Consider the following 26,083-nt stretch of genomic DNA (forward strand, 5'->3'; position numbering starts at 1 on the left):
AATCACGTTATATTAGATGAAATAATTTAATTACAGATACTTTTAATGATGTATAATAAATTTAAAATTTAAAAGTTTCAATATTAATTTCGAATATAATTTTGAATATGTAGATTGTACGGTAGTGGCCTCTATATCCTAACGACTTTGAATATAGAAAAATAAGTTCAAATGTAGTTTCTGATCCATAATTTTTTTTAAAAATATAATACTTATTATTACTATTAATGCTATTAGGTTGCAAATATTACATTTTCATATTTACATACTTTGTCAATGAATAAAATGTGATAGTTACACTCGAAATAATATTATTATTTAAAACAGAAACACAAACTAGAGCCCCGTGCCTCGCACGGGTTTTTATGCTAGTTTTAGCCTTAATGAACATTCGCAGAAAAGAGCCCCTTAATAATGCAGAAGTAGAGTGACAAAGATGTTAAAAACTGCAACTTTACGCATTAAGAGCGGTAGTGCTTAATAGTTTATTGGAGATCAACAAAGAGTTTCTGTTGAATGCTAATTGTCAAAAGATGGATAATCAGCATATTGCCTAAGCTACTGGTTTTTTTTTTTGAAATTGCCTAAGCTACTGATAACAGTTCTCCGTTTTATACTTGTGAAAAAAAAATTAAACATTACAAATTTATGGAATTAGAAAGTAATACATATTTGTTTAAAAGAAACAGGATCCGGATTATCCGTTTTCCGATCCGATTTAAGAGGATATCCGATTAAACCGGAACCGGAATGAAAATTTAGCGATCCGAAAAACCGAATATCCGATTTATAATTCATAACCGGACCGGATATCCGGTTTTGCTCACCCCTAACTAACGCTAGGTTCGGATTTAATTATCACCACTGAACTATAATTTTTTTCTTTTTTGCCACTAATGTTAGGTTCGGATTTTTTTTTGTCACTGACGCTAGGTTCGGATTTGATTATTACACTATGTTATTCTATTTTTCCGACCATCTAAACGATATTTTTCGGAAATCTATTTTTTGATAGTCTGCAATATAATAGTGATATGTGTCTATATCTTTATATGTAGTACTCCATGTGTGTCCCATGTAGTTTATCTTGGAGGACGAGAGTATGGATTTTTTTTAATCAGAAAGGAAATCTCAAAATTAACTTATGGAACTATATTTATAAAAAGTGGGAACCTTAAAATACGTGACAAGTAGTGGTAAAGAACTGTAAAGTCAATTGATATTATATTTTTGTGGAGTCCCAAAATAATTTATAAAACTAAATTTTTTACGTTCTTAAAATGCTTGTTAAACTCTCATGCTTCAAGGTAAACTAGCTAGGGGACATATAGATGACTGTATATAATGTTATAGACACATATCATATCATCATAATATTGAAAACTACCACTATGTTTTTATAATGCTAAAAAAATAACATATTGTTAATAATCAAATCAAAACATAACGTTAGTGATAAAAAAAAAATTCGACGTTTTCTTAAGGAAAAAAAAACCAACATTAAATTTTATTCAGAAAAAATAAAATAAAATAATTTTTGAAATTTTTCGGAGTCTCAAAATGTGTGTCCAACTCTCGTCCTCCAAGGTAAACTACCTAGAACACTACATATAAAAGATATAGACACATATCAGATCACCATTATATTGCAGACTAACACTATATTTTAATAATGCTAAAAAAATAACATGGTGTTAATAATCAAATCCGAACCTAACATTAGTGACAAAAAAAAGTCCAAACCTAACATTAGTGACAAAAAAGAAAAAAATTATAGTTCAGTGGTAGGTTTCTAAACAAATAATAAGTTGGGTGGCAGAAAAATCTATTTTCCCTGAAATTAACTAGGATATTTGTGACGACTTTCAAGTTTGGTATTTCAATTGATTCTTTTTAAACTCTAATATAACAAGTAATAATCAAAGTAAAAGCACACAAAGCCGCTAAAAAACATACAGTACTAGCAAACAATCCAGAATATTGTTTCCAGAAATGTAGACCTGTAACTGCTGAGCAAAACAGCTTTCTTAGTGTATGATCCTCTGAAAAATAACTTGTTCGAGAGATTAATTATACCTCCTACAAGGCTACAACCAACTATTAGAGAATCTTATCCCTTATCCAGCTACCAACAACACAAACATTGGGTAACTATTTTAAAGGACAATAATCATTCAACAAATCCCAAATGGGTTTTTACAAAACAAACATAGGATTAAATTTTTTAAAATATTATAATCCTATCCCATTTAATCAAATGAAACAATCATGGTCCTATATGACTAGGACTTTTAACTGAATTCGATATTAATCGGGAAAACTTTTTATACCCGGATATAAATATCTACATACATACAAAAAGTATCAACTAACCCATGCCTTGCACAAGCTGCCCAAACTATATGATGAAGATAACCCGAGACCTGAATTAGTATTCACCAGTGCACTTGCTAAAAACCTGAAGGAAATCCAGTTTACTGCTAGTGTGCAAAGCATGTTTGTATCCCACAAGTACAACAAGATTAAAAAAAGAATTCCTCCAGAGAACTCAGAACTGAGAGCTGTGTTTAGAAACTCATGCCATTGCATTCAGTTTTGTATGCTAGTGTTATGCAAATGAATAGTTTAGAATACATGCACCTGCACCAGGAGGCCACAGACTAAAATAAACTGATCATAATTCTCAAAATTATTGTCCAACTATAATATATAGCAGGAACCTTTAAAAAGGAGGGAGAGCTAAAACCTTCTAATGAATGCACCGCATAACCTGCAATTAACCATGATATTCTGAGTTTTGAGTACTGTGCATTTCAGGAAAACATTTTATTATTTATGTTAACAGTTACTCCCTATGTCCCATAATTTTTGGCTTGTTTGACTTTTGATGGTCAAATTGACCAAACTTTGACCACAAATTACACATATAATATGATTAAGAACAATCATAAAAATTATATCATTAAAAAATATACTTTACGTACTTTATTATGCATATTTTATATTTTTAAAATTACAAGAGAATCACATGTAATTTGTAGTCAAAGTTCGGTCAATTTTACCATAAAAAATCAAACAAGCCAAGAATTATGGGACGGAGGGAGTAATAACTACCAAGAAAGTTTATTAAAAGATGACCAGCAAAGTAAATTAACATGCAAGATATTGGACAAAATATAAACATGATGAAATCAATGAAACCACTCCCACAGGCCACAAGTAGCAATGTAGTATAAAAAAAAAAAAAAAGAACAGTAAAATAAGGTTATTTTAAGGATGAGGGGCACTAGTGGGACACTTAATGAAAAGTTAAGGCTATAACATACTTCAAACTTCCAACATGGTTTCTACGGATCAGGCATTTTTCAACCTTAGGCTGATGTAGAACCCTTTGTTGTCTTAAAAGGAAATGATATATAAGGTACTTGTTAAAGTTAGGTGTTATACCGCAATCATGGCAAAATACCCTACATGGCAAGGAAAACTACCTAGTGGTCATCTGCATCTCAAGCAAGAACACATGGGTAGATCAGATATTGTTAGCTTAATTTAAAATCGAATCTGATTTGTGCACCTGCAGGTCTGCCAGCAACTAGTCATCTAATCCTTTCATGCGGTGAATGGGACGTGTTTGCATCTTCAATGTGTCTCGTTAGCAATGAGATACCATAATGTGATGCACTTGAAGCAGCATAATATGACGTCACAGTGAGTAGAGTAAATTTGGGAAGCACATATCCTGAAATATCGGGTATATAGGTATCCTCATTTCCCTTGTCGAGTCTTTGATTCATAAACAAAGAGATAATGCATGATAAATCATATTGAGAAGTGAGAATCTACACATTCATTATTTCATTTACGAATTAATCCTATTAATCAAAGAAATGTTTAATTGCCTTGTACAAGTAATATGCAAACTAAACTAACGAGTCCAACAAAAGGGTTAAAAGCCATTCAGAAAACGATATAAATTGCCAAAAGGTTCATTTTTCTTTTAAGCTTTTAAGTATCCTCCAACTTAATAAATGGGAATAAATAGTTTTTTTTTCAGGACGGAGGGGGGAATAAACCCATTCTAATTAATTTTATTAACTACTTTACATTTAATTAGAATTTGCTATATAGACAAATTCCAAATCATTTTTACCGGAGTTGTACGGAAGAAAACAGTAATATATAACATCATAACCTTGCTCAAAATGTACATAAGCTCATCACTTTAATGAAATTTTCTTACAACATTATGTGCAACTGATGCACAGCACAGTGAGTAAGATTCCGGCTTTTTGTCTTTTCGATAGATCTCATAAATGGGCTTATTTCAACCAAAGAGTGATTCTGAGACCATCGAGTTTAAAATTTATTTTTCGATTTCACGACATTATTATAGGCGAATTCTTGTTTTTATACTTAAAAAACCAACATAGATTGTTTGGAAGATATTTATTGGATGGTTTGTCAATGAACTTTTAATTAATATACACTAATGACGAACTGGAGTGCATATGATGTTGGTTAAAATGACTAAACATATATCTTTACCTCCGAGCGCAGCACTTGCAGCAGAGAACATTAGAAGGGGTGGAACCTGCTAGGAAATTCCAGAAATAACAAGTGATATAAATCATAATGAGCAAAGAAGACACTAGAAAGACAAGTATTGTCTGTAACAACCAAGAATTTGAATGTAGGATTTCTGACATAAAATATTACTGGAAAAAGCTGCAAGTATAGTACTCATATACCCCTATAATAAAAGGAAGCCACTTAGGTCCCTTCACATGTTTCTGAACAAAGGGGATCCCTGAAACAAATCCATGTCACACAGTACAGAGCTAATTCAGAATGAAGTACTTGACCAGAGGAACACTGAACAAACATAAAGCATACCTGTGTTGAAACCATGAATTGCACTAAGCATTCCACCAATCCCACAGCCAGCCTATAGAATAGGTTGTATACAATGAAGTTAAAGGCGGCTAAAGCATACTCCCTCTGTCCCAGTCGTTACTTTTTGGCACGCGTTTTGAGGCTCCTACAAAGTATAGTTCCATAATATCTATTTTTTTTAAAATCCCTGAATAAAAGTTTGACGTTTGAACTTTTATTCAAAAAAAATAATTAAAAAATGGTTGTGGAACTATACTTTATAGGAGTCTCAAAATGCGTGCAAACAACCTGCTGGGACGGAGGGAGTATAACAGATTATTTAAATACCCGACTGAACAATTTATCCAAGTATTCTACATGACTAGGTTGCAAGGTCTATAACATATGCAGCTCCATGTATGAAGACTCGAAATTATTATTTACAAATGATAAAAAGAGCATCATTATTATAATTGATCATCAAGCAAATTACAGATGGTACTAGAAGTCTAGAAATCTGCCTGACTGCCTCCCAAGTCCCATCAGGAACAAACTTTCTTCACCCACCCAACATTCAAGCTTCAACACATGTGAAGGATCACAAATAAAATTACAGATATGTCATTTCTTTCTTTTTTTCCAATGTTAGAAGGTTTGAACAAAGACCCACCATAAATTCAGTCATTCATATACAGTACACACATACACAGGCTAATGTTTAGTGAGAAGCATAAGAACCAAAACATGGACTACTCTCATTTTAAGGGTTCAAAAAGAACATGTTAGCAAATTAAAAATCACTGAAAAGCAATCAAGTGAACATATAATCAACAAGCACAAATTCCATTAATAAACAAAAGATAAGTTTCTGAGAAAAGTATATACAACACAGCGAAAAGAAAAATAGAGAGGTACGGGTACCACAGCAGTGGCGTCATGTAGAACAGGGGTGATATTCCACTCCCCATTTTCCTGCATATATTAAAATTTTAAAACAAATTAAATCTGTAACAAGCAATATAACAAACACCTGAACTACAGGCAGAAAGATGGAGACGTACGTATTCCGGAGCGAGGAGAGACAGACAGCGAGGACAACGAGGGTTGCCGAGACCAGGATTAATGGTCGGATCGTGGTCTAGGTTTCCTCTTCTAAGTTTCTCCTCGTACACTTCTCGAGTTCCCATTTCCCTATTCAACTTCAACGATCAGAGTTCAGACCCCTGAATCTGCCAGGGTGTATTATGTATCACTAACGGTCTTTCAGCGCCGCAGGGTAACTCAAAGAATTTTTGTTTTCCTTCACGAAATACAAGTGAATTTTGGATATTCAATGATTTTAAATTTAAAACGAGGATACATATTTAATTGGAATTGTTTAAAATATGATAGTATTCAAATGTTGATAGATTTTTTTGAACTTCGTAAAATATGGATTTTGTGATAAAATTTGTGAGATTTGAAAGTATTATGCTTAAATACTAAAGAATCTGTAGCCAGATTTTTATCAAAAATCCGCACAAATCAAAATCATATTCAGTTTATTAAAATTTATAGATTAAAGATAATTATTAGAATCTCAGTTGGGTACATCCTCACAGAGGAGCTTAAACCTTGTAAAACTCTTAGCTAAAAAATAACGTGATAATAAAATAATATATTTTATATATAATAATTTGAAGGGTCCTGATCTCTGACAACTGGTTGTCATAGACAGGTTATTTAACACACACTTCCAGAGGCGTCGGATCTATATTTTAAGGGTTCAGATTAAAATCTCATTTTCTTAAGTATCCGCGGAAATTAGAAAAATTACTATCCGCGAAAAATTATAGCAGATGCTTAAAAATACATGTTTCCATATATATATATTCAACAAATACTTTTGTAAATTTTGATAAACAATCTAGTAATTTAAAATTTAAAAACACAGAATAAAAATTATTTCTCTTTGTACCAATCATCTGTTTATACTTTTTTTTGGATGTCTTATCCAATTATTTATATTTCAAAATTTATCAAATATAATAAAATTTTATAACATGTAAATAAATTATCCCACCTTTTTTTAACACGATATAATTATTTTATATATTAAATATCAGTTAATTTTTAATTTTTTTTTTTTACTCTCGTTCCACCCCCAAATGTTAAACATTTGGATAGGATGGATTACGTGTTTAGTGAAAGAAAAGAAAACACAAACTAAGAGCATCTCCAAAGGCAATCCCTATATTGATTACCTAAAAAATAATAAAATAATGATTACTTAAAATATAGGTAAGCAAAAAGTTGTTTTTCTCCAATGGTATTACCTATACCCGTTACCTATAATTTAAAAACTAGTATTTATTCAATATTTAAAAAAAATATGTGAGAAGAGGTAGAGTTGGAGTAAATATATATATATTATATTATAGGTGATATTGATGATGTGGCATTATAGGGGTTGGCTTTTTGCTCCCTCAAATAAGGGGATGAGTTTTCTCTCCCCTAAAATTTTTAGGGGATAGGGAGTTGCGTTGGAGGACTTATTTTTGATCCTAACTCCTAAATTTTGTCCACCTAGACTAAATATGAGTAAGGAGGGATTGGATTGGGGTTGCTCTAAATCCGAATTGTAACATGCACAAGCCCAAAACACATCAGTTGACATTCCACAACCACAGCCCAAGTCCAAACCAATAAAACCCCAAACGATCGATTAGGGTTTCTCTTCTCCACTCTCCCTCTATCTTGACAAAAGCATTTTGAACAGAGGAGAGCAAAAATGCCGGCGGGACATGGGCTCCGATCACGAACCAGAGATTCATTCTCACGAGCATTCAGAAAGAAAGGAACGATCCATCTTTCTACTTACTTGAGAACCTATCACATCGGCGATTACGTCGATATCAAAGTTAACGGCGCTATTCACAAAGGCATGCCTCACAAGTTCTACCACGGCCGTACTGGTCAGGTCTGGAACGTCACCAAACGCGCCATCGGTGTTGAAATCAACAAGCAGGTGACGTCACTCTCTTTCTCTTGTCATATCACATGTATCTATTTAGTTTGTGGATCTGTCGAGTGAAATGTATCTGATTGTGCTGTTTCAAGTGCAATGTTGTAATATCTTTTTATGTGCTTTGGAGTAATTTAATTGATTTATGATGACTAAGAGTGTAATTTCGTTGCGGTATCTTCTCTACAGTTGACCTATTAGAAGTAGGTTATGTTGTATTCTTCAATGCACAAGAAGTGTGTATTTATTGCTGGATAATGTGCGGATTATTTGATGTTTTTTAAAATAATATTTGTCTTAGTTGTTATATTGCTCGAGCAAGTGGGAAGAGTAGACTTCAAGTATTGGACTTAGCAGGAGCAACTTAAAATTTAATATGAGCCCAAACGATGGATTCAATAAGTTCTTGCCAATAACCACGTCCACTGAATAGAAACATTAAAGGAAAGGCCCTACGGCAAGTGTAGCTAATGCAGGCTAAGGTGCAAAAAGAAAATATCTTAAGAAATATATTAATTCTCAAGCTCTTCTCCTCAGTCGATCAGGGCGAAATTACGCGAGAGAAAGAACCACTTGGTGGAGTCCAGTTGTGGCATGGTGCTATGAATGTATTTAGTGCTGAATGCTATCTGAAATTTGATGTTTAAATAGCTTTATTCGAATAATAATTGAGTTGGGTGATTAATGAGGACAATTAGAATGCGTCTGTAATGTTATAATGTATCCCTGATTATAATATTACACAGGCTATAGATTCAATATATACTGGTAAAGTAGTTTATCCGGAAGTTGTACCCTATTTTAGTGTCTTGTTGACAGCCCAATTCCCACGAAGTCCTGAAAAGTCTTTTATTAGCCCAACTAATATCAAGCAACAAAACCTTGCAAGTGAGTGTCAGAAGCCTAGCACAACCACTAGATTCACAGATTATTCGGGGAATAATGTTTTGTTGTCTTTTCGTAGAGACAACAAGGGAGTTACTCATATCAGAGTGATGACAACGAGGGAGTTACTCTCAGGATTTGTTTGTGATCAACACCCTGTCACGTACACACAGAATATCTTGGTTTGAGTTGGGATATCTTGCATTGCATTTCTATCAAGTCGAATTGTTGAATATAGCTGTTTTTTGGTGCATTTTCCTTTTGCTTTAGAATTAAATCTATACACGCATGCTCCCCTTTACTCCAATATTAGAGTCTTAGAGGTGCATTTTTTAATGTAATTTATAAAGCATTTTATATTCCTGAGTTACATTTTCTGCTTATTATTCCAGTAATAACATGTTGAAGACTACTCTGTTTTTTGCCAACTCCATTATCTCATAACTGGTTGTTCTTCACTGTATCTGTTTTTGACGTGTGAGATAATAATGTAATAGTGCTATAAAATATGTGGTTTGCTTTTCATTTAGCTTCCTGTTGTTTTTTCGGTCGATTGTTTGTTAGACAGTTGTTAAACTACAAGAGCACTACAAATGCAGGTGGGTAATAGGATCATTAGGAAGAGGATCCATGTGCGAATTGAGCATGTCATGCCTTCACGGTGCACAGAAGAGGTGAAACTACGGAAGAAGAAGAATGACCAGTTGAAGGCCGAGGCCAAGGCCAGAGGTGAAGTCATCAGTACCAAGAGACAGCCTGAAGGGCCGAAACCTGGTTTCATGGTAGAAGGGGCAACATTGGAGACCGTTACCCCTATTCCCTATGATGTGGTTAATGATCTTAAAGGAGGGTATTAAGATGATTTGCTCTGGACTGTATTTAGCAATGGTAAATTTGCTAAAATATCCCCTATTAATGACCGGATAGTTTATGTAAACTTGAGTTTTTTGTCATTTCAAATGTTTCAAGGCATGGATTAAATTTTTTGTTAAAGCGACAATAGCAGACACCTTTGTTGAGTATTTTCAGGTGATTATTTATGTGTTTTTCGTTATTTTGCTGGCAATAGCTGTCCTGTTTCCATTGAGAATTTGAAGTTTCTTTTAAGATCAGTGACAATTATTGGAATTAACAAGAGCCCAGCGTGTTGTTAATGTGGAATATAAAGGGCTTATTTGAGAAAATAAGGTGGTGTTTGTTTAGAGCTTAAAAGCCCAGCTTCCGGTTTATAAGTTATAAGCACTTATTCGTACCGTTTGTGTAAAAAGTCAAGAAGCATTTATAAAAAGCTAGGAATGTTAGCTTTTGTTTCAGGACTTCTACTTCTTTACCAAACACTTTAATCACTTATAAGTCTTAACTTGCTTCTAACTTCTACTCCACTTTTTTATTTTAAGCAAGAAGCACTTATTTTAAGTTCACCCAAACGGCCCCTAAATATGGAGGAAACATGGATGCCAGACAAAACGACCTACTTTTATATTTAACGTGAAAGACTTCATAGTCCAAATCTTTAACACTTGTCAATTACGAAATCAATTTTTCAGACATATGACAATCTTGGCACTAAATAATTAGACCAGTTCTTAGCCATATGATATGAATCTTTGTCATGTTTCCTTATCTCTTTAGCCGTGTTTTCTCCTGGAAAAATGCTTTTTCTCCAGGAATTCGCCAGGTACCATAGCCTAAGAAGTATAATCTTAATATCTTCCATCATACTTATCCACCTCATCATTTCATTCGTCCTTGTCCCGAAATCTAATTGGAAACTCCCGCATTTCTCCTTTTCCTTTGAGGATATATCTTCCGCAACCTCTCTTGATCACATTGTTTTCGGAATTGCATCAAATAATGTCTCATGGCATATCCGAAAAAACTATCTTCGCCTTTGGTGGAAACCAAAAACAATGCGAGGCTGTGTGTTTCTTGATCACAACACAACTTCATCCGATCAAGATAATTTGCTCCCTCCTTTATGCATGTCCAGAGACACTACTAACTTCCTCTACGCGTATAAAGGAGGACCCCGGTCTGCTATCCGCGTCAGGCGTGGCACGTGTTGTGGCAGAGACGGTTGCTCTTAATCATACAAACGTTCGGTGGTTTGTGTTTGGAGACGATGACACTGTGTTTTTCCCGGAAAATCTTGTAAAAGTTCTGTCCAAGTATGATTATAAGTTATGGTACTATATAGGGAGTAACTCGGAGAGCTTTACACAAAACAGTTTCTTCTCTTTTGATATGGCTTATGGAGGTGGCGGATTCGCTATCAGCTATCCTCTCGCTACAAATTTTAGTTCATGTATAAACAGATATCCTGGTCTATATGGAAGTGATGCCAGAATCACTTCTTGTTTGGCTGAACTCGGAGTAACCTTAACTAAAGAACCTGGTTTTCATCAGGTGATGATTACATCTTTCCCTTCTGGCTAAATGAATCACTTGAGGGTGACAGTTCTACCCGATTCTGATATTTAGGCCAATTATTTGGTTTCCTTTACTCTGGTCTCATGTTAATTTTCGTTTGTGTTCGCTTGAAATTTGGATTAGGTGGATATGAGGGGAGATTTGTTTGGTTTATTGGCCGCACATCCAGTGGCACCCTTAATATCACTACATCATTTGGATATTATGAACCCGATATTTCCATATATGACATCATCGATGAAGGCCTTGGAACATCTGTACGAAGCTGCAGAACATGATCCCCAGAGGATTATGCAACAAACAGTTTGCTACGACAGATGGTTTTTGTGGACAGTGTCAGTATCATGGGGATATGCTGTTCAGGTGTACGGAGGAATGTACCTTTACCCTACTTGCTTCGTGCACAAAAGACGTTCAGGCCATTTCAGATGGATAATTATATGAACAATTATTATAACATAGATGTCAGGGAGTATGAGGCTGATAGATGTCGAAGAGCAGTTGTTTTCTACATGGATCAGGTGTCATCTTCTAAACGGGGTGAAATACAGAGTGTTTATAGAAATAATGCATTACAGAGCATGTATGCGAAACTAATACATGCTAATTGCAGTCGGAGACTTGCTTTGCCCCTGAAACTTGAAGAGATTAGAGTATTCTCCAACAAATATAATCCGAGCTTTAAACAGGTGCCCTCAGTAATTCAACATTGTAGGTTAAACGTCTTTACAAAACAGAATAGATGTGTAAATGGTAATGTGTTTTTGGTTTATCCAGTTGCTGGCACCTAGACGGCTATGCTGTGAGGTACTGCCTTCCTCACGCGGTAAAGTCATGGAAATTGCCGTTAGAGAATGCAAAGATGAAGAATGGACTTACATGCCTTCATAGCAATTCTTCTACCAACTAGTATTTTCTTACAAAAATGTCCCCATTGTCCAAATCAATTATGCGGAAGGTGGTAGCCAAGGTTGGGGGGTGTTTTACATTGTTGGCTTGTTAAGTTGCGTTTATGTTCAAATGCCACACAACAGGCAACGACCAGTAGGATATATCGGTGAAATTAGAATTAGTTAGTGAATCGATCAAGAACGATGTTAGGCATCAGATTATTTTGTATCTCTGCAAGTCGTTTTTCAAATCAGAAGAGCTTTAGAATTATCTCTGGCAAGTTCCTGCTTTCATCTAGGTAAGTTTATTTGGAATTTCTGCAATGTTGCAGGTCTTTCCCTAGAAAAGGGTATCGGCTTGGTTTTAGTTGAGTATTGCAGACCTACCTGCCCAGTCCTGGACTGCATAGAACCAAGTAACCAACCTAATAATGGTGATTTGGTTTAGGTTAACCCACCCAAATTGGTCGGTATAATTCCCTTGCATAACCACACCATAACTAACCACTCCAGTTCCAGTCTCCATATTATAATTTAATCCTTTAAGCTTTTCAACCTAACAACTAATAATACCTGTAATATGGATTGTTTTAAAAATTCCTGGACAAAGCTTATACTCATAATAACTACAGTACAAATTATCCTCATTTAAATAACACAGTTGTTTAATACTTCTGTTGTGCTACGTTCTTACTTAAATAGCTCAGCTTGGTCCAAACTAAAATCAGAACTCATACCATAATACCATCTCTTCTCCAAAAACAGACTCATACTTTCATTGCCAGAGCTCCCTCTTGAAGAAATGTCAATTGTGAAAACACTAATGTGTTTGGCTGCAGCAGCCATGATCATCAACTCAGCCATCGCAACAACTACTTTCAAGGTGGGAGGTCCAACTGGAGGGTGGGATATAGCCACCAACCTAAAAGCATGGTCATCATCCCAAGCATTTTCAGTTGGAGACAGTCTCAGTAAGTATACATATTGTGCATGTTGTATTCTTTGGCAATTGCATAAGTAGAGGTATAAATCGGCAATTTACATGCCTAACAAATTATTTTCACTTCCAGTTTTTCAGTACACGCCAAATCACAACTTGCTTGAAGTTTCCAAGGAGGACTACGAAGCATGCCAAAGCAGCAATCCAATCCAGGTGTTTCCAAGCGGTGCCACTCCCATCCCTCTCACTGCTCCAGGGAGCCGTTACTTCATCTGTGGAGTAGTTGGACACTGCAGCCTAGGAATGAAGGTTGAGATTTTAACACTTGGAGCTTCAGCCCCGTTACCGGCTGCTCAGTCCCCAGAAACCACAACTTTACCATCTGATCCCCCAATCTCCCCTGCGGCTTTCCCATCCCCTATTGAAACGCCATCCACTCAGTCACCAGCTAGCGCAGGAGGTCCTATGACGGTGCCTACTTTCCCCCTGACCGGATCTCCACAAAGCTATAATCCGGCTAACGCACTTTCCACCCTACCTCCTCCAGTTTCAGCTGCTAAAGTGAGGGCTACTTCATCTATCTTGTTTCTTATATTCATGCTTGGGGCATTGTTTCTCTAAAGCGTTTGATACTTCATTCCATCTTTAAATTGTTCTACTGCTTCTTGTACTTTTCAGTAAAACACTCTTTAATTTATCGTGTATAGTGAATGTAATATGATTCAGATTCGTTTGCAGGCAGCTATGTAATGCACTTTCTGTTTTATATTAAAAGTAGTTTTTGGACATCTGATACTTATAACATGAAATTTTTCTTCGTACTGTGGTAACACTTAAAACAGAACATCAGCAGTGGCTTTCTCCGAATCAAGAATTTCAGTAAGGACACAAGTCCATCACACAAATTAAATTGTCTGAAAACATGCACACTACTAACTTTTAGGCATTGCTTTAGCGATATAATCAAGACATGCGCCGTTTATGATCATTAAAGAGTACAAATAAAGAAAAAATATACATATTTAAAATACCTCAATATGTGTGAAAATGATAAATACAACTAATAGTGTAATATTTTCAAACAGAAGGAGTACTTAAGAACTAATATAAAAATCGAAAATCGATTAGTTAAGAATTAACTTCCTACTAACAAAAAAATCGGAAATCGAAACTAATTGATTGCTCTCCGTTTCAGAATAATTCCGGAATTTATCGCAGATTTTTCGATGAATCAAAGTGTAATCTAATAATCAGTCAAATACATATTACAATAATCATTTTTACTAAATCGATGATTTTTAGAACACGAAAAATAAAAAATATAATCATATATAGGATATATTTACCGGTGACATAGTTGAAATTGATATTTTAAAATTTTAGTCGTGTTTACAAGAAATATATTAAAAATAATCAAATCCAGATTGTAATTCGCAATCAAGCCGATAATCTGTTGATCGATCTGATTTAGCTCAGAGATCTGGTTCGAGAAAAAAATAAAAAAAAATTGAATGTCTTGACAGTTGCATGCTAATTATGGCGGGTATGAATATCAATCCAAAATAATAGTAGCAAACTAAAATTGGCTCTCTGGCCCTCCCACACGCACGCAGCACTAATTCATATAAAACAATTCAATATTCAAAGTTTTAACGGCGAATGTGATTATCCGATCATCACTTTCCGATTGGATCACATTCGGCTTTATAACATTTTCTTATTGATTATTTATCCTCCTCCTCTACTTTTTTAATTCTCCTCTTATTACCATAACATCTCATCTAGGGTTTTGTTCTCGTTGATTTTCCTGCCTTGTAGACATACAAGATATCAATAATTAAGATCAATCCTTTTTAATATTGTTTATGTGCTGATAAGGAGAAATCTATATATGGTTGTGTATTAATCTCAGGAGGGAATGATCATCTTTTATTTTTCATTTTTGGATGTTATGAGGGTTGCCTGAACATTTCCAGATTCATTTTCCGGATTTTTGAATTTGGAAGCTTTTAATCGAGTAGACTCGGGGTATGACAAGAATAGGGGTAAGGTATATCTTACCTTACCCGTACATCTGACCTTCCTCAGACCATTCTTCGGGATGAGACAAACAATATCGGGTATGTTTGGTTTGGAAGGATTTGATCATGTAACTTGTGTAATGTTATGTGAAATTGCAATTTGGCTACTTTATTAAAAATTTTAAGTTTGATATTGGAAATTTTCTATAATCTGATGTGTATGATTCGAGTAGCTTTATGATTAGGTGGGGGAACTACTCGTCAGGCCCGTTTTCTGCGGGAGTCTTGTGCAGTGAGCACAATGTTTATTAGCTATTGTATCTAGGACAATAATTTAATAGAAGTTAAGCAGAGAGACTACTTCTAGTTCACGCCAATGTAAAATATATCCGGTGGACTACCAGAGCTTGCTATTTAGTTAGGAAGGCAAGAAGCTGAGTTTTAAGGCTAGATTAGTGGTCAACAGTGTCTACGTGGGTCTTATGCATAATGTTTTTTATAAAATACATAACTTATCAGATGCCTTGTCTCCGTTGTATTCTGTTGATGTCACAGCAACATAATGGGATTTGTAGTTATTCAGATACGTGACAAAGAAAGCCTGTGAGAGTGTGAGTTATTGTCAATGTAATGTACAATGTGCATAACGATGATTTATACATTTATCTATTTATAAGCATTTGAAAAAGGCATCACCTCAATAAAATTCCTTAGCTGCTTGTGATTTGGATAATGTTAGTTGCTTAAGCTTATGTATATATTCAGTTAAGTGAATATTATTAATTTAAACTTTAAAACTTGAGCTAGTTAATTTCTTTATTGTAGCAGCTCATAAGGTGCTTTATGTTTGTTTATTGCTGTTTTTCATGCACTCTCTAGTACTTCCATTTTCTAGTGGATTTCAAGCATGATTTCTTTGTCCAAAGATGTTTGTGTAGGATTAAATTGAAAATTTTGAATAATCTACCATGTTTAGGACCAGGAAGGCTACTAAACATATCTGGTGTTTTTCAGTAAATATGCCCTTTGTCTGTTAGAATCTATAAGCAAAACTTTAGTGATTTGCATTATTTTCCCTGTCTAACATAGTTAGAAGTTTCCAAGATTAGCAAGTGAAGTCAGTTTTGTGGTATTATTGTGTTGTCTTGATACGCTCAATAGTGTTGACTGTTGAGAGAGGAAAAGTTACGGGCCTTGGGCGGGGTTCAGGGAAGAAAGAGAAAGAGAGATATATGAGAACACATATACGAGTTTTCACAAAAAAGCATGCTTAGAGCAAATCCAAGAGCCTAGCTCCTAGTGTGTTCCTTCAAATCATTATAGAAGATATGGCTCCTAGTGATCTATGATATTATATTATATCTTAACTCCCAACAACATTCCTGTTCTTTTTGCTGACCTCTGCTTGTCATTTTTACTTTACTACTGCAAGCCCTTTCTTAACGTAACACACCATTTTTACAGCTGGCAGAATAAGTCTGGCTTCATTGCGCCTTGTATAACAACATTTTGACTTGCATATACTGCAGATAACATACAGCTGCAGTACAATAAAGTTATTATATAGACACACACACTTGTGTCAAGACTCCAGAACCATCTGCTAGTTGGAAGGAAGTGATCTCCATCTCGACCTGTCAAGCGCTATACACAGTCACTTGGTCATTCACCTGAAATATTAACCCAAAGAACAACAATAGAGAGTCGAGTATTACAGTAGTTGCTGCATGTTTCGTGGAAGCATTCACCCTCATGGCCCTATTCTTATTCTGCTGTTTCAGGGGTAGGAGGAAGAAAATTCACCCCAAAGATGGACTAAGAGTTGGTAGGCTTCTTCTAAACTTCTTCTTAGATTTTTGTACATGGTATCTGTTGTGGCAATAACTTATTTATTAAAATTGCTTGTATTTGTATCTCCAAGTTACATAGACTTCCTTACCTTTCAGGTTCTCCAGTGATCCACAATTCCTTGTCCAGTGTCAACAGTTTTAGCGCCGAATCTGAAGATTCACTAGCTGTAGATTTAGAAGCAGAAGCTCTGGAAGTTTCGCAAGAGGACACTTCTACAATATTGCCAGTCCCGCCTGGAAGAGTGCGCGGTCCAACTCCAAAGTTCACTGCAGGTAAAAGATTTTTTGGTCGCTCGGCCAATGTCAACCGCTATACCATCAAACCTGATAACTCTCTTACCGAAGAAAAAGTACCAGAAGAAAAAGCAGCAGGAGAAAAAGCAGAAGAAGAGAAAGCATCTGAAGAAGAAGTATCAGAAGAAAAAGTATCTGAAGAAAAAGTGTCAGAAGAAGAAGAAAAGGTATCAAAAGAAAAAGAATCAGAACCTACAGACGCTCCACCTCCTGACAGTCCTGCAAAATTGCCACTTCCGCCTGGAAAATTGCCACCCCCGCCTGGAAAATTGCCACCCCCACCTGGAAAATTGCCACCCCCACCTGGAAGAGTGCCCCCTCCAGCTCCAACATCTGATCCAAAATCTCCTGCAGCCCCAAAACCTGCTCCTCCAGTGCCAGGATCTGCTGCTACAACTACAGAACCTGCTAGTCGAGGCCCACAACCTGCTGCCGCCTCTCCTCCTCCACCTCCTCCTTCAAACAATCTTGCGCCTAGAGCTCCTCCACCCCCGAAGATTGGCCAAGCTCCACCTAATCCTCCAAAAGCAGGTAATATGCCAAAGCCCCCAAACGTTAAAGGTCGTTCTTCCGCGAACAAGGAAACTAGTGACTCTGGCAGTCAGAAAGCAAAATTGAAGCCGTTCTTTTGGGACAAAGTTCTTGCTAACCCTGAGCGGTCCATGGTGTGGAATGAATTAAAGGCGGGCTCATTCCAGTAAGGGCTTTCGTTTGTGATTCTTGAACATAAATGTTGCAGAATATAAAATTCTTCCTGAAATTTATTTCGTGTGTACAGGTTCAATGAGGAGATGATGGAAGACCTATTTGGTTATAACAAAGTGGAGAACAAAAAAAATGACCATGACAGCAAGAAACAACCGGCCAAGGCCGCTCCAAAATTTATTCAAATAATTGATCCTAAGAAAGCTCAAAACTTATCAATACTGTTGAAAGCATTAAATGTGACAACCGAAGAAGTCTGTGACGCCATCCAGGAAGGTGACTCATTCTAACTTTAATTACCAGCCAAAAAAAAAGAAGATATTATTTAGTATGCCAAACACACTAAGTTTTACCGAGTATGAATGTGGACTTTGAATTCTTTTCCTTCCCATTCTTCCTTTCTTACGCTTCTAAGGAAAATGAAAGAGTTTGTTTTTTTTCAATTTATGTGCTACCAAATTATTGTTTTGTTCGTGAGCATCGTAATAGCTTTACTGTAATTAAGGTATGTTTCCCGGGGGCTATAAAAGCCTGCATTGGCTTTCTGTAAATTGACATGATTAAGTAGGATTTTCAATGGATCAGAGATCCGATTTGACTGATGGCTAATGGATCGGATATGGATCACTCTAAAAAAACCTATCCATTAACGATTTGATCAGACAACGATCTGATCTACCAAGTATCAAATAAGGATCAAATACAATCCAATCCATTGACAACCTAATCCTACTATTTATAATTATATATATATATATATATATATATATATATATATATATATTATATAACTCTATATAAGAATAAACTATTTATAGTAATCAAAAGTTACAGTCCCAGCTCGAGACTAGTTATAATTAGAAATAATTTTAACATTGTAATATTCTATACTTAAGCACACCTTTTGTATATTTTTGTAAAAGATAAAATTGTTTAGTATTTTAAATGTATATTCAAAATATTTAAGCATGTTACATCATTTTTTTTTAAAAGAAACTTAAAATATTTGTTTATTTGTTTCAAAGTTGGTAAGTTATAATGGCTTGATTGTTTGTGTTATACAGTTTCCTTTAACTTGCGCATCCATAATAACTAATGTATTCTTGAATCTTATGGTATATATTTCAAATTCATGTATTTATTACACAAGTAAAAGAAGGTATTATTTGGTACTAGCCTATAACCCGTTCGATGCACGAGTGTAATTTAATAATTAATAATCTTGTATATGTGTTTAAATTGATAATTGATTTTAGTATGTTGTTGGCGGGATTCGAAACTTAGAGTTCTAGTAGCATCTTAGTGAAATATAAAAAATTTAGTAACGGTTCTCATCAATTTAATTTAAGTGATCCAACGATTATAATGCATTGTACCGGACTCCAAACCAACGACCAAATTTTTGCATGTTTGACTTTAATAATATAGTATAGATGCCAAACGCACTAAGTTTTACCGAGTATGAATGTGGATCATGAATTCTTTTCCTTTCCATTCTTCCTTTCTTCCGCTTGGAAGGGAAATGAAAGTGTTTCTTTTTCAGTTGATGTGCTTCCAAATTATTGTATTGTTCGTGAGCATCGTAATAGCTCCTTAGTTCTATTGCAATTAAGGTATGTTTCACGGGGGCTACAAAAGCCCGCACGGGCTCTCTATAAATTGACATGATGAGGTAGGCTTGTCAATAGACCATAGATCTGATTTCACCGATGGTTAATGGATCCAATATGGACCATGCGAAAAAATGGATCAATTAACGAGTCGATTTGACAACGATCTGGCTCAATAAGTATGAGTACACCCTCCGTCCCCCTGAATTGTATTTCTGAATAAAAATTTAATATATTTTATGAAAGCATTAAAGTGTGTGTCAAATAGTGAACGTATAGAATTAAATGGGACAGAGGGAGTATATATATAGGCTAGTATTTAAATACAAATTAAAACCAGTACAATTTAGTGATATATACTTTTATACATAGTGATTTGTGTTGCAAATTTTAGCGATTTTTTTTAAATATAGTGATCAGGCAAAAATGGAGTAAAATGGGGTGAGATGGTTGTGGTGAGTGAGGTTGTGCGAGAGAGGGGTTGGGGATAGCGCGTGTATTATGAACAAATGTTGTGCAAAGGGGGATGGCGGCTTGGTGGCATCGACTAGGATGGGGTTCCGTCGGCGGTCACCAATCCGGCGAGTGAGAGGTCGAAGGCACATAGGTGCAGGTGCAGGGAAGTCACCGAAGCGGAGTGGAGGTGGTGTTGACGGGCAGCAGCGTTGACATCAATTGAGGTGGTGAAGATGTGTTGATGGCTATGGGGTTAAAGGTGGTTGATTGATGGTGGGTGATTTACAGTAATGGTGGACAGTAGTTGAAAAAGAAAGAGAAGGAGAGGCAGTAGTGAGGAAAATGAGGGAAGCAGTGGTGGAGGTTGGGGTGGATTGGTGGTGGTAGAGATAGTGGAGGTGAACATGGAGGTGGTGGACACGGAGGGGGCGGGGGGGCATGGAGGTTGTGAGGGTGGAGATGGCAGAGCTGGAGGCAGTTGTGGGGTTGGTGGAGGTTTCAGTGGTACTTGCTTTAGAAATAAGTGATATTCAGGCTGGGTTTGTAGTTTATAGAATAAGGGAGTTTGTAGTAGAATAAGACTCTCTATATATAATAAATTATATACATGTACAGTAGAAACTATTTATTCTATATTCTTTATAGTAATGAAAAGTTACAGTCCCAGCTCGGGACCGGTTATTATATAAAATAACTTTAACGCTATAATATTCTATACTTTATTAAGTACATCTTCTGTAAATATAAAATATATATATGTATATATATATATATATATATAATTGCTAAAAATTTGTAAATATATAATCATGGTACATAAATATTTAAGATAAACTAGAAATATTTGTTTATTTGTTTCAAAGTTGTATGTTGTAGTGATTTGATTGTTTGTGTTAATACGCTTTCCTTTACTTGTGCATTCATAGTAACTAATGTATTCTTGAATCCTATGGTATTTATTTCAATGTCATGTATTTATTACAAAAGTAAATATTTGTTGCTTATTTTGTAAAACTAATAATAAATCTTTTAAATTCATATATTTAATATTTAAAGAATTTCTTTATTAATTATTTATTATAATTATAATTTTTTTACGTCAACCTCTAGTTAAAGAAAAACCCTCCATAATAATAAATTTTTCGGTCCCAATAATATTACTTTATAAAGATTTTTCTGTATATCAAAAGTCATACTTGTGAATATATTCTTGAGGATATTATTGATGAGCACCTTTCACTTTCGAGGGCAAATAAATACTGCAATTTCCACTTCATCTTTTAAGTTCATTTAAGTGTTTGAAAATTTTGTTTAAAGTTTAAACATTGTCAAATGGTTGTATTAATATATTTGTTGACAACTAATTTATTATTGTGTGTTTTTTAATTTCCAAATTTTGTTAAATCATTTAGTTCACTCTTAAATATAAGTAATTTTTTAAAATATTCCGATCTGACATGATCCGTACGGATCCGGATATTGATCAGGCTATAAACCGAGTTGATCCGATCTGAATTTATATCCGAAAAGGTAAATGTTTCTGGATATGGATTTGGCCTGATCCGATCTGAACCGATGGATATGGATTTGGCCGAATCCAATCTGAACTGATCCATTGACAAACATATGATGAGGTAATGAAGTCGAATGAGAAGTCATGTATTCTGTCTAGATTTACATATTGACTTTAAATTAAGATATAGCATTTCTTTGGTTTTAAATAGCAGAAGAAATAGTAAGTAAAATTTGATATTTTGTTCAATTACTGGTCAATAGAAGTCTGGAGATTCAGTTGGGGAACCTTACACGTCTAAATTCTTGCTTAATTATGTTTAAGATGGTCAAATAATCTTATACAGATTTATTAACTATGGGAAGTCACTTAGATTTCACTTATTAGGGATAATGATACTTGAGTAGTAGGGTCTAAGCATCCTGAACTTAAAAGTACTATATATAGGTTCAGTGTATATGCATTGAACATCACCAGAGGCATACAATAATTTAAATAGCTGGTAATTTCATAGTCTTACTATAAAATGCATATACCAAATACATTAATTCTATAGTTTTTTTTTGCAATAACTAGGTAACGAGCTTCCTCCAGAGCTCATTGAGACTCTGTTAAAGATGGCACCAACATCACAAGAAGAGCTACAGCTCAGGTTATACAGCGATGACATCTCTAAACTTGGACCTGCTGACCGCTTCATCAAAATTTTGGTTGACATCCCATTTGCTTACCAGCGTCTGGAGGCTTTGTTGTTTATGTGTACTCTTCAGAATGAGTCATTTTCAATAAAAGAGTATTTTGCAGTATTGGAGGTACCTTATTGAACTTAATAAAAAAAATGTTCTGTTTTACAACTTCAGTGCAACCCTAAATTTTACTTCTGCAGTTACATACATAAGTTTACCGCTCCTCATAGCTTTTGCACTTGCACATGCACAATGATTAATGTCGAGTTTCAAATCCAGATGCTATATTATTGCAATTTGCCATCGAAATATGAAGGAATATATAAGTTCTTTGGGTGACAGAACTATTTGAATCTTGAAGTGAGCTATACAGATATTAATTATTTTCAGTGTTATGAATGAGATTTTGTTGGTCATTAGCCCAGTTGAACATGCAGGTAGCATGCAAGGAGCTTAAGAACAGCAGACTTTTTCTAAAACTCCTAGAAGCAGTTCTTAAAACTGGCAATCGTATGAACGATGGTACTTTCCGTGGTGGCGCAAAGGCATTCAAGCTTGATACACTTCTAAAATTATCAGATGTTAAAGGAGCTGATGGCAAGACTACGCTCCTCCACTTTGTTGTTCTAGAAATAATTAGAACTGAAGGTAAACGCGCGGCACGCATAGTAAGAGAGAATGGTATCATGAATGGCATCAAAGCAGAAGACCTTATTGAGGAAACACCGGAAAACCTTTTTAATCTTGGTCTTGATGTAGTCTCGAATTTAAGTGATGAGCTTGCACATGTTAAAAAGGCTGCAGTATTGGATGTTGATATGGTGACAAGCACAGTCGCCAAGCTTGCTCTCTCGCTAAATCAATCCAAGAAACTTCTGAACAATGAACTGAGTGGCTTAGAAGAAGAATGTGAGTTCCGTCAAACGCTTGCTGAATTTATTGAGCAGGCAGATGGTGATATCCTGTGGATGCTAGAAGAAGAAAAAAAGATGACTGCTCTTGTCAAGAGCACAGCTGATTACTTTCATGGGACTCCAGGAAAAGATGAGGGAATGCGATTATTTTTAGTTGTTCGTGACTTTTTAGTTATGGTAGATAAGGTATGTCAAGAGGTAAAAAAATCAGGACTAGATCAACTGAAGACTCCCAAGAAAGAGGCTCAAAGTGCATCAACTTCTCAAGCTCAGCAAAAGCAACAGAAGTAGCAGAAGCAAACTTCTCCGCATGTTCCTAAAAACCTGTTTCATGCTATTAAGGAGCAACAGAAGCATGATTTCAGTTCAGATGACGAAAGCTGATGCATATAAGTTTCGGCCCTGACAGGTATTAATATTTTACCTCTAAAATAATATGACATTTTGTTTTTCTTGTTTTTCTCTTGTGAAAAGAGTTCCTAGGGCAGGTTAATTAAAAAGTTGGAACTTAAAAAATAATTATGTTCATTTTTCTTAGAATTTGGTTAATGCCTGCACACAAGAAATCAGATAAACTAACACTGGAAGTCTAGAACCATTACTCGAATTTCTCATTCGTCTTTTCTATTTACTGATATTTGTGCAGGTGGTTTTTGATTATCACACAAATGAGGAACTGCAGAATGATGCAAGTTGCAAAACAATGTATAGTTCCCCAGCAGCCCAGCTCAGTAATGACTTCCTTGTACATAAATCCACAAAGTTTCTATGATGTCTCCTGCTGGGCTGCCTCACGTCAAGCTATACATTGCATTGGTCCCCTACCTGTGATAGGAGATATCATGGTGGCTTGGGTTTGGGGTGGTTTCTCCGTGGTGTAATTAGGAGATTCCTGCGGCGGAAGTAGCACTCTCGAAAGGAAGTCTGGTAGAATCTTTGGCCCAAGCTCTTCCTAGCTCCAGAAAAAGAAAAGAATATAGAAAGAAAGGTGCCTAACTATACAACTAACTCTCCAGTAGAGTTTTTGTTTTGGACTGTTAGAAAGTGAATGCAAATTGGTTAAGTCCATGGCTTTAGTTTCAAGGTCTATAAATTAAAGTATTGTACCAACTATTAAGGGGGGGATGATGCATAGACTTTGTCATATATTTCTATCCTGTTGCCTTTAGTTATTATGTGTAGCTTTAGTCTCTCTTTTCTACTGTAAGACTGTTTATGTTTATGATCATTTCCTATTCTTTGGAAAGTATTGGTCAAAGTTTATCGAAAATTAAACATAAATGCTTAAAACCCATGCAAACGGCTTATTGTGAAATAATTTATTTTCTATGTGATTTTTAATTATTATAATATTAAAATAGAATATAGTATAATTGTTAGAAATTTTATATTCATTTATATTTTTAGTGGAAATTGAGCCCTAGAAATGAATTTTAGGGGTTTTTTCATATATATCCATATCTAGAAGATATTTTTACAAAAATAAATACTTTCATTTTTCTAAACAAATTGCAAAAATACTATTTTTCAAATTTTTTTATAGAAATACGGTGTTTGCATCTGCAAGCATATATGCAACCGCTAGCAATCCTGTATGCAACCACAAATGCAACTTTGCAGGTCGCAAATAAGGTGCCCCTGCAGGGTCAATATTAATTAATATAACAAAAGCAACCACAAAATCAACTCAAAACAACCATTATCCCTAATTTTTAACAAAAGCAACCACAAAATTAACTCAAAACAACCATTATGCCTAATTTTTACATACTTGTACAACCTCTTACTTACCACTCACTAAGCCTCCACCAAACACGAGCTCTACCACCCACCGCTACTCACCATCACCACAGCCGCACCCACACAATTTTCCCACCTCCCCATAAATCAATTCTTTTATAATTGAGAGAACTAGTGTTGGCATTGTGACGATGAGAGACACAAAAGTAACCAACTAGATCCAAAGCAATCGACTTGTCGGCCTCATCCCTGGTGAGCTTCGCGGCGAAGAGATTCTTACTGAATCGAGATTTTGCGAGGAGTTGAGTGTCGACGACGAAGTGACGGTGAGCTTCAACGTTCGATTTATTTCGTGAACGGCGCTTAGAGAAGTAATATTGAGGGAGCTTGTAAAGCAGTACAAAGATACCTAGCACGATAATGATAGTAATGTCTTGGATTAGAAACTCGGTGATGAAAGCCGACCTTGATGAAAAAGAAAGAAAAATGTGCAAGAGAGAAGATGAAGATGTGCAAGATCGAACAAGCCCCGTATGCATGCAAACTTCTTAATTAAAGTTACAAAAGAAACGTATTTTGGGAAGGTAGTAGTTGTGCAAATAATATGATTAAAAAGGATATTTTTGTGAAATTTTCATGAATTTTATTAAACTTTTTTGTGAAACAGCAATGTGCTCTTATTTATCGAGGTTGGATGCCGTAAAGTAACTGTAATATCCAATTGTTGAATTGTTAAGTTATTTGGTTGAACTTAAATAAATGCTCACAATAAGATTGTGAATTTAGAAATACAAAATTTGGTAAGAATTTATAATATAAATTCAGACAAAAATTATTCACCAAATTATTTAAAGTCCAAAATAGTTATGAATTTCTTAATTGTGAAGTTTTATCCTGATTTGAAAATCTCCTTTTAATTATGATAATTTATCATTATTTTTATTTTTAAATTTTAAGATATACAATAGAATATCCACTTTTAAGGTGGGAACACATTATATATGACATATTGTACAACGAAAGAAGAAATTACAACGATTATCGAAGACGTTTAGTGAAATATATTTATTCACATTTTTGTTTAGAATTCTCTTCCTAGCTTTTTGTATAACGAATATGTGTTTATTATTCTTGTATGATTTTGTGATAAATATTAGCTCTTTATATCGTGAATATGGACTTTTTATTCTTGTATGATTTTGAGATTACTATTATGAACCAATTTTATAGATTTGGATTTTCTAGGTGTTCTGTTTAAGAGTATTTTATGCAA

At 35.0% G+C, this 26,083-nt stretch overlaps 4 protein-coding genes and 1 pseudogene across 7 annotated transcripts; 4 read left to right on the forward strand and 1 right to left on the reverse strand.

Moving 5' to 3' along the window:
- Positions 1-2,152: 2,152 nt before the first annotated feature.
- On the reverse strand, positions 2,153-6,195 carry LOC108211697 (uncharacterized). Of its 4 annotated transcripts, none has more exons than XR_001805096.2 (8): positions 5,934-6,194; positions 5,794-5,844; positions 4,894-4,945; positions 4,749-4,807; positions 4,546-4,591; positions 3,575-3,739; positions 2,721-2,770; positions 2,153-2,640 (listed from the first exon to the last, which is right to left on the reverse strand). XR_001805096.2 is itself a non-coding variant. In XM_017383368.2 (8 exons), the coding sequence occupies exons 1-6, from the start codon at positions 6,057-6,059 to the stop codon at positions 3,597-3,599; spliced, it is 477 nt and encodes a 158-aa protein (XP_017238857.1). In that variant the 5' UTR covers positions 6,060-6,195; the 3' UTR covers positions 2,153-2,640; positions 2,747-2,770; positions 3,575-3,596. The 4 variants fall into 4 exon arrangements, 3 of the variants coding, with proteins under 3 accessions (XP_017238857.1, XP_063947041.1, XP_017238855.1); XM_017383368.2 differs by having other exon boundaries at positions 2,747-2,770; positions 5,934-6,195; XM_064090971.1 differs by having other exon boundaries at positions 2,153-2,660; positions 2,747-2,770; positions 5,934-6,195.
- A 1,324-nt stretch (positions 6,196-7,519) lies between these two features.
- Positions 7,520-9,815, forward strand: LOC108210937 (large ribosomal subunit protein eL21z/eL21y). The gene is made up of 2 exons (XM_017382401.2): positions 7,520-7,879; positions 9,361-9,815. The coding sequence occupies exons 1-2, from the start codon at positions 7,643-7,645 to the stop codon at positions 9,616-9,618; spliced, it is 495 nt and encodes a 164-aa protein (XP_017237890.1). The 5' UTR covers positions 7,520-7,642; the 3' UTR covers positions 9,619-9,815.
- Positions 9,816-9,946: 131 nt separating this feature from the next.
- On the forward strand, positions 9,947-12,646 carry LOC108213841 (uncharacterized; annotated as a pseudogene).
- A 129-nt stretch (positions 12,647-12,775) lies between these two features.
- On the forward strand, positions 12,776-13,750 carry LOC108213887 (uclacyanin 1). The gene is made up of 2 exons (XM_017385673.2): positions 12,776-13,052; positions 13,152-13,750. Exons 1-2 carry the CDS (start codon positions 12,884-12,886, stop codon positions 13,640-13,642), a joined length of 660 nt encoding a protein of 219 aa, XP_017241162.1. The 5' UTR covers positions 12,776-12,883; the 3' UTR covers positions 13,643-13,750.
- Positions 13,751-14,633: 883 nt separating this feature from the next.
- LOC108211499 (formin-like protein 5) lies at positions 14,634-24,364 on the forward strand. Its single transcript, XM_017383108.2, has 7 exons — positions 14,634-15,141; positions 16,572-16,867; positions 16,989-17,883; positions 17,965-18,167; positions 22,047-22,282; positions 22,594-23,479; positions 23,717-24,364. The coding sequence occupies exons 2-6, from the start codon at positions 16,795-16,797 to the stop codon at positions 23,359-23,361; spliced, it is 2,175 nt and encodes a 724-aa protein (XP_017238597.1). The 5' UTR covers positions 14,634-15,141; positions 16,572-16,794; the 3' UTR covers positions 23,362-23,479; positions 23,717-24,364.
- The last annotated feature ends 1,719 nt before the right edge of the window (positions 24,365-26,083 follow it).

Source organism: Daucus carota, chromosome 3 (assembly GCF_001625215.2).
Source record: "Daucus carota subsp. sativus chromosome 3, DH1 v3.0, whole genome shotgun sequence".
In the NCBI taxonomy this organism is placed as follows: domain Eukaryota; kingdom Viridiplantae; phylum Streptophyta; class Magnoliopsida; order Apiales; family Apiaceae; genus Daucus; species Daucus carota.

Coding starts and splice junctions, on each gene's coding strand:
- LOC108211697 (XM_017383368.2), bottom strand. CDS start 6,059: ATGGGAACTCGAGAAGTGTACGAGGAGAAACTTAGAAGAGGAAACCTA. Junction 5,845..5,933: donor CTCTCCTCGCTCCGGAATAC/GTACGTCTCCAT, acceptor TAATATATGCAG/GAAAATGGGGAGTGGAATAT. Junction 4,808..4,893: donor AATTCATGGTTTCAACACAG/GTATGCTTTATG, acceptor GATTTGTTTCAG/GGATCCCCTTTGTTCAGAAA.
- LOC108210937 (XM_017382401.2), top strand. CDS start 7,643: ATGCCGGCGGGACATGGGCTCCGATCACGAACCAGAGATTCATTCTCA. Junction 7,880..9,360: donor GTGTTGAAATCAACAAGCAG/GTGACGTCACTC, acceptor CTACAAATGCAG/GTGGGTAATAGGATCATTAG.
- LOC108213887 (XM_017385673.2), top strand. CDS start 12,884: ATGTCAATTGTGAAAACACTAATGTGTTTGGCTGCAGCAGCCATGATC. Junction 13,053..13,151: donor TTCAGTTGGAGACAGTCTCA/GTAAGTATACAT, acceptor TTTCACTTCCAG/TTTTTCAGTACACGCCAAAT.
- LOC108211499 (XM_017383108.2), top strand. CDS start 16,795: ATGGCCCTATTCTTATTCTGCTGTTTCAGGGGTAGGAGGAAGAAAATT. Junction 16,868..16,988: donor CAAAGATGGACTAAGAGTTG/GTAGGCTTCTTC, acceptor CTTACCTTTCAG/GTTCTCCAGTGATCCACAAT. Junction 17,884..17,964: donor TTAAAGGCGGGCTCATTCCA/GTAAGGGCTTTC, acceptor TCGTGTGTACAG/GTTCAATGAGGAGATGATGG.